This window comes from Scleropages formosus, chromosome 25 (assembly GCF_900964775.1).
Source record: "Scleropages formosus chromosome 25, fSclFor1.1, whole genome shotgun sequence".
Taxonomy (NCBI): domain Eukaryota; kingdom Metazoa; phylum Chordata; class Actinopteri; order Osteoglossiformes; family Osteoglossidae; genus Scleropages; species Scleropages formosus.
In genome coordinates this window covers 124755-132492 of record NC_041830.1, presented here as the reverse complement: position 1 = coordinate 132492, position 7738 = coordinate 124755, and the positions used below count along the sequence as shown (strand labels likewise).

Below are 7738 nucleotides of genomic sequence, written 5' to 3'. Positions count from 1 at the left end.
TGAGAGTCAACATAATTTAATGTATCAGCAAACTTTGTTTCAAAGACAGATAAAGTTCAGTTCTAAATTTTATTTCATCTCATAGCATACCAACCAAAATAATAGTTACAAGTAATAATTAAAAGACTTTTTAAGTTTTCAGCACCATAGTGCGGTCTTTGCATTTTAAAAGCAAAATCGTGTAGTGGTTCTACATATACACGTGCGCGCGTGCGCGCACACACACACACACACACACACACACACATATATGTATGTATATATAAAGGCAGACCTATGTACAGTTTTAAACATTTTATTGTACAAAATATATAAATAATGACCTGAGTTTTAAAGTATTTAATGAATTCAATGTACATTTGCATTTTAAGCATAGGTCAACTCTGGGTTTTAAAACTGAAACCAAAAACCAGAAACTGAAAATAGTTTTCATTTAAATGAAATTTAACAAAAAAGCATTAATAATTTAAAATTACTCCATACCTTGCGTAAATGTTACAAGTAAGAATGTGAAATAAATGTACATGTGTTATGTGCTAGAAAATAAAAGTGTTAGTAGGTTCTGGAGTGTTATTGTAATACAGTGATGGGCTTCCCTGACATTTCAAGCATGGTTGTCATGGTTCAATTTAAAAACAAAAATAGACACAAACGTTCTTGCACTATGGATACTCCCGGTGTCAGCTTATTTTTTGGACTATTGATAATGACGAAGAAACCAAGTTCAAGAGTCTCTGCAGGCTAGTCTTTATTAATACACAGCCCCCACACTCGGCGGTGGTGGCGTATGATGCACGGCGCCTGGGTGCTGTAAATGTGATCCTTGCTGGTACCAATGATTGCTGTAGTCTTCCACATAGGAGGGTGATGAGCTGAGCTGTGGCTGTGGAAGCGGCCCCCTGCTAGCCGGGTTGCTGTGAGAGTTACTCTCCCAAACAGCTGGGGAAGGTGGTGAGTTGCAGGCCATGGAGTCACTAGCATTTGGGCTGTGCTCCAGGGGGACTTCTCCATTCTTGTAAAGCTTTTTGAACTTGGATCGTCTATTCTGAAACCATATTTTTACCTGTTGGTGAGGAAAAATATAAATAAACAAGCATAACTGGTGTATTCAGGGCTATGAATAAGAATGATGCACACATTTTACATTTGGTTGATCACAGGCCTGCTTACTATAAAACATAACATAACCTTATGTGAGTTTATTAAAATTATAAGCAGAGCTCTAGTCAGGTGCTCCTGCATCATGCATTTTTATAAGCAATTTGTAACCAAATAATGAAATGAGGAAGCATTATGTATTGCCATTTATCTATAATCAGTTTACTTTATTGTATGTTAATGAAGTGAAGCACTTAAAAAGAAAGGAGAAACAATTTAACACACAATGCACATTGTTAAATGGATAATCCTGTCTTTTTAATAAATTCATCTGATAGGTCTTTGGCAATATTTGGATATGAAATATGATTTGGATGTTCAAATTATACATGGGAACTTCACTATTAAAAGTTTTTTTTTTTTTTGCCTGAAACGAAATCCCCAAAATACAAACAAATGAATGAATGAATGAATGAATGAATGAATAAAACATTCAAAATTATCCCAGAAGAAAACTGGATATTTAAATGTATTCCAGACTTTAACAAAACTGAGATTTAACTCTAAAAAAACGGCTGGTTACACAGCCAGTCTTATACTCTTTTTTCCATCTTACGAAGCATGTTCAGTTTATTACTGTTTAATAAAGCCTAGACTCAGGGGAAAGTATCATATTTCCACTTTATTAAATGAATAAAGTAGCTGCATGGAATAAAATTATGTCAGCTGTACTTAAGAATTGTCGCTTTAGTATAGCCGATCGGTATTTTTTTAACACGTAGTGTGTACCTAATGCCCGGATGCTCAGGGTTAAAAAAATATAAATGCAGAGTAGCCTAATGAATTATATATATACTGCACTTCGCCGTACCTGCGTTTGCGTGAGTCCAAGCTGCGCCGCGAGCTCCGCTCTTTCGGGCAAAGCGAGGTACTGCGCCTTCTGGAAACGCCGCTGCAGAGCAGCAAGCTGGTAGCTGGAGTAGATGGTGCGCGGCTTGCGGATCTTCTTCGGCTTCCCGTTCACCATGCGCACTTCGGGCTCGGGCTCCTCTTTCACTGCACAACACAGCACACATGAGAACAATATATAGGAATATGTTCACTTTATCCGCGCACACTGCACGATAATCATATGCTTAAAAACAGTTAAACAACAGGGCTGTATCACATAACTTTACATGAAATAATATATTCAATGAGAACTGTCTGTAACACTTCACCTAGGCTAGGTTCCTTTTAAACTTTACCGTGATCTCATTTGTACATGGATCCCGTGACACTTCTGTGAGATTAATAAAGTTATGTCAGTTCTATCGTCAAAGTAACGTGCGTCGCGGGACTTCGCTGAAGATCGCCTAGATGGTTCGGGTGCAATCGGAAATGTTTCTTTTCAATGCGAATAAATAAGCGTGGAAGCTCCGCGATTAACAATAATTATTACACCAACCAAACAGTGTGCCCAATTACTGCAGTTTAGCCCTGGTAAATGCACTTATTTACTAAATTACATGTAATACTAGTAGTATTATTAGCCTAGTTTATTAGTTACGCAGACTCCAGTGTTAATATAAATCGATACCCTGCACCTTGTAACTTGTTGTGCTTTTGCATCTATGAAATTTCACATTTTGCCATGAAATGTATGTACGCATACATACGAGGAATAATAACTATTTTCTGTAGTGTTTGTAATCATTGTAATTTTCAATTATAAAATTACACAGCAATTTGAATCTGACTATTATTGTTGCACAATGAATTGTTCATCTGTAACAGGTATGTTTGTACGGCAGCCTATACCGGGTATGTTATAAATTTTCATTAGTGCTTTAAGCCTTAAGGGAAAAATTTCAAAGTTGGACCGCTTCTAAATACAGCTTCTGAATATAAAGAGGTTAGAGTTACTAAGAAGATATTTTTTTCTGCCAAGACATTAAGTGTAGATGTCATTGCTTAACTATTGTTGGCATAAATTTCCCCAATTTAATGTATTAACATTCTTTTTCAAAGCAGAATTGTGTGTTTGTTGTTACTTTTTATCACGTTGTACATGATGGCCCATGAGTATCGATGGATGCTGTAATAATAATAATGATAATGATAACATTTTCAACAAACTTTTTGCTGTTTGGCAAAAAATGTTAACCCTTACAGAAATGAAACGTAAATAACACAGTCTCAGGTCATGCCTCCTACAGGTAAGCAAGATAATGATAATACCGCCAAATCATGAGTTTCAACCTATTTGTAGCCCATTGTGATACAATGTGATGGATAAAATTAACCACATATTAATATTAGCAACAGCTACTGTACATACTCATAATAACATTTCAGTTTCACCAAAGGAGGGGTATTCAAAATGAAACTATAAAAGTAATAAATGTGAGTATTCTTAAATCATTGGACATATGTTTTCAAATAAAGTACATACGGACATATAAGCTATATTAAAAGTTTGTAAGATACAGTCAAAACCTATAAGCTCTAGTAAGCAAGCTGCTTTTCTCTGATAGTCAAAGTCCAAGAGCTGGTTTAACAATAAATGAATATGTTTAGCTGATGTTGAAAGCTCCTATTAAAGATTACATTATCATACTCTACATGGGTTTAAATTTGTGGAAAGTTCAGACTTACCAATGTCCTGGGGTGGTGTCTGTAGCTCCCTGTTATAATGTCCATATTGCCTGTATGAGTTGCTGTAGGGGTATTCTGACTTTGTGGGGTAAGCCCCCGGGCCCCCCATTCCATTCAGGTTAAACTGGTGGTACGAGTAGGGGTTCATAGACTGTGAGTACGTCTGGCTCTGATAGTACTCATGTTGGCTGTGCCCCGTCTGTCCGCTGTAGAAACCCATATCTGTGGCTGAGGACTCGGGCAAGGTTGGAGAGTCTTTGGATGCAGGGTGGCAGCTCATAGAGTTTGGGAGGTCAGTCAAAATGCTGGTGAGCTTCTTTTCAAAAGCTGGTCCACTCATTATTGGTCACACAGCACCTCCTTCCTGAAAGCAGAAGGTCCAAGTGTGCAGTAGATAGAGAAGGGAAACAAAACAGCAAAGCAGGACCAAATCCTTCGAAAAACTTCTCTGGTGAAATTCTCTCTGCAGAACTGCATGCACTGGGGCAGCACCCAGCCCAGTTAAACTCTTAATTATAGAACACTGGGTGGATTCTCTCTTCCTATTGGCTCAGAAGAAGTTTTTTTTTTTCCCCAAACTGCCCCCAGGGTAAAACAGCTCTGTGTCTCCTCCCCTGCTCCAAGCACACAGAGCAGCACGCAACACACACCATCTTCCTGGTGCAACAATTTACTGGAATTATTGCCTTTCTATCCCAGGCCAGTAATCTATCAAGGTAACTCATGTTCATCAAAAATAACGTTTCACCCTTAAGATGCACATTTGGTTTGCATTGCGCATACAACTGTAATTGAGCATAACGTTTTTTGGAAAGAGAGCCAAAGTATGATTCTACTGACACATTATTTATATTTATCATTTTATGTGCCCATTACAAGAGCCATTTATAGGAATCATACCCACCCATGAAACTAATTTTAAAGCTACTGAAAGTATAGGTAATCCAAAATATCTTCATTCATACACAGTCATTCCTCAGGTGAGAAAAGCAGGAACATTTTTTCGTTTTCAGTTTTAAAGGCAAAATCAAAAACCGAGGTAAGCCATTTGGCGGACGCAAGAACATATACATTATTATACAGTGGACAGCTTAGGAGTACGTGGAAGGCCGGCGTGGACCTGCAGAACTCCGAAGTAAAAATCCATGAGGACAGTGGGAGGCTGAAAGATTGATGCGATAAAATTATTTTAGACGGCGCCTTCGGGGTGTCCTTTGTGCCCCGTCTGCGCGGGGACTGTAAGGCGTGGCGGCTCGGCGCAGCTCAGTATTTTCATTGATCCTGGGGTTTTAACGCTGGAAAAGCACAAGGTTACAGTCAATAGCTTCTTTTTGTAATCACAGATAAATTCCACCTCAATTAATGCGTGAAATGGCGAATTCATTTGTTTCTATGACGAGTGCCTTTCAGTGCAATGTGAAGCTGATCTTCCCGAACCTAGGTTCAGAATCTAAAAGGCAGTTTGTTTCCGCTGCTCTATCACTTTATTTTAATGCGTACGTTGAACTAGTGCAGAACTCCGAGCACCTTGCGGGTTCATGTTCTGCTGAAACAATCAAATGTTCTTTCATAGGGCATACCATAGTAGACTTGTCTTTGACTTTGGCAAATTCGGATAAGGGAGGTACGCACAATGTTCTTAATAATTTAAACGAATTATCCATCTGTATTTATTTTATTTTTCCGAGATACTTTCGGGCAAAAATGGACTATGATAAACAAGCCTGGATGAAGATTTTTATTTTATATATTGTCATTGCAAATGTAGCGTATCCTTTATAGTGCAACAGCGTCCCTTTGTGGAATGGTGTGGAACTCCTATCTATCTATAAAATAAAATATGGATCGAAGGTTAAGACCATAGTAAAGGTGTTAGTTTTTCTCAATCGTTCTGACACATTTCTCCAAATGAATGTAATTGCTCTCAAAACAATTAACACAGCCAACTAAATACACTGTTACCTTGACCAAACAATTCAATTCTACTGCATAAAGAAGTACTGCCTTTTCTTCTACTCATGCATTTACTAAAATTAAATACTAACATCAAAAGTATAAGTGTGTGCTCTGTTGATTGTATAATGTAGTCTGATGTACATACACAAATACATGAATGCAAATGCACATTTATCGTGATGTTCTCTACTAAGGAGTTCTGTGTTGTATAGCAATGAGTTATCTGAAAGAAAAAATATGCACTGCAATCACTGAACTTAATTGATCGTGCCTCTCATTCACATCTGGCCAGAGAATTTCATCTACATCACAGCATCTATTCACGCGAGCCATGCATCGTGGGAAAAAACGTTGTGAATGTTGAATCCATGCTTTACAAGCTACTGCCTCAACATCTCCACAGGCCTCTTCCATTGCTTGAAAAAGGCTTACTTGACTGTAAGGGTTGCGATCATATACTTTCCATCTCCAACAGGAGAAAAACTCCTCAACTGGATTCAGGAAAGGAGAATATGGTGGAAGGAACACCATCTTGAAATGTGGGTGATGCTCAAACTACTCCTGCACCAATGCCGAATGGTGGAATGGCACATTGTCCCAAACAACTACAAAATTTTGCTCGATTTGCTTCTGGTCAATCTGCGGGAAGAGGATTTCATTGAGGGAGTTTAAAAAATTTTGCATCCTTTCGGCATTGTATGTGTCATGGTTGCGCGTAGCGATGACGGACTCAAGTGCAGAGTTCTCGTACCGAAGTTTAATGAAGCCGAATCAGAATCCAAAAAGCAAAGTCGAGGGGCAGGCGTGGGTCAGGCGATCAGCAAACGTAGTATAAAGGGTTAGGCAAAGAACGTGGTTGGGAAAATACAGGCAAAGGGTCGATGTTGGAGTAGGTTCTCTGAAACACGGCTCGCAGGGAAACAAGGAGGCAAAACAAGGTTCCGCGTCTGGGCTTCCTTGGTTTCCCTCTTTATTGCCGTTGTCGCCGATGTGCCGGCTTCGGGGGACGTGACAATACCCCCCCCCTCCACGGGCGGCCCCGGACGCCCTGGGCCAAGAAGGAGGACACCCTCGGGGGCGTGGGGCCGGGCACTCTGGATGGTCCCTGTGGAACGCGGCCACCAGGTCGGGGTCCAGGATGTCCGAAGCAGCTACCCAGGAACGCTCCTCCGGGCCGTACCCCTCCCAGTCTACCAGATATTGCAGCCGACCTCTCCGTTGGCAAGAGTTCAGCAGGGCCCGGACCGTATAGACATCGTCTCCTGCGAGGAGTGGCGTAGGCGGTGGTGTGGTTTCTACTGGTGGCTGATGCAAGGACACCCCTACCGGTTTCAGGAGGGAAACATGGAACGTTGGGTGCACTCGGAGGTCAGGAGGTAACTGAAGGCGGTAAGTAACTGGCGTGACGTGATGCACCATCTTGAAGGGGCCGATGTAGCGGGCCCCGAGTTTCTTTGAGGGGACCTTCAGGTTAAGGTCTCGGGTGGAGAGCCAAACTCTTTGCCTAGGCATGAACGAAAGGGTGCACCGGTGCCAGTCCGCCTGACGTTTGTGGCGTTCTGCACTGCGGAGCAGGTGGGACCGGACCGTCCTCCAGACGCGGGTGCTCTCGTCGTGCCAAGTTTCCACGGCCTGAAGAGGACACGGAGAGGTCTCTCTAGGGAACAAGACAGGTTGGTAGCCTAACACACACTGGAAGGGCGACATACCTGTGGATGTATGAGGCGCAGAGTTGTGGGCATACTCTGCCCACGCCAGGTAGCGAGCCCATTGGTGCGGTCTTTGGGAACAGTAGGCTCGGAGAAACCTTGAAACATCCTGCTGTAAGCGTTCTGCTTGGCCGTTGGCCTGCGGGTGGTATCCCAATGTAAGGCTGACCGTTACTCCGAGCCGGCCCCAAAAGGTCTTCCATACCTGAGAGGTGAACTGGGGCCCTCGATCGGAAACAATGTCTTTGGGGAGTCTGTAGAGTTTACATACTTGCTCGAATAGGATCTCCGATACCTCGAGAGCTGTAGGCAGCTTCGGAAGGGGCACCGGTCTACAG

The 7738-nt window shown here is 41.6% G+C and overlaps 1 protein-coding gene across 1 annotated transcript; it reads right to left on the bottom strand.

The window, feature by feature from the left end:
• Positions 1-470: 470 nt before the first annotated feature.
• On the bottom strand, positions 471-4075 carry dlx3b (distal-less homeobox 3b). Its single transcript, XM_029249365.1, has 3 exons — positions 3736-4075; positions 1970-2154; positions 471-1063 (listed from the first exon to the last, which is right to left on the bottom strand). The coding sequence occupies exons 1-3, from the start codon at positions 4073-4075 to the stop codon at positions 752-754; spliced, it is 837 nt and encodes a 278-aa protein (XP_029105198.1). The 3' UTR covers positions 471-751.
• Positions 4076-7738: the final 3663 nt, after the last annotated feature.

What these genes read in the sequence shown, in the direction of transcription:
- dlx3b (XM_029249365.1), bottom strand. Translation starts at nt 4,075, where the DNA reads ATGAGTGGACCAGCTTTTGAAAAGAAGCTCACCAGCATTTTGACTGAC. An exon ending in GACACCACCCCAGGACATTG is followed by an intron (nt 2,155 to 3,735) that starts GTAAGTCTGAAC and finishes TGTGTTGTGCAG; the next exon opens with TGAAAGAGGAGCCCGAGCCC. An exon ending in TTGGACTCACGCAAACGCAG is followed by an intron (nt 1,064 to 1,969) that starts GTACGGCGAAGT and finishes CCTCACCAACAG; the next exon opens with GTAAAAATATGGTTTCAGAA.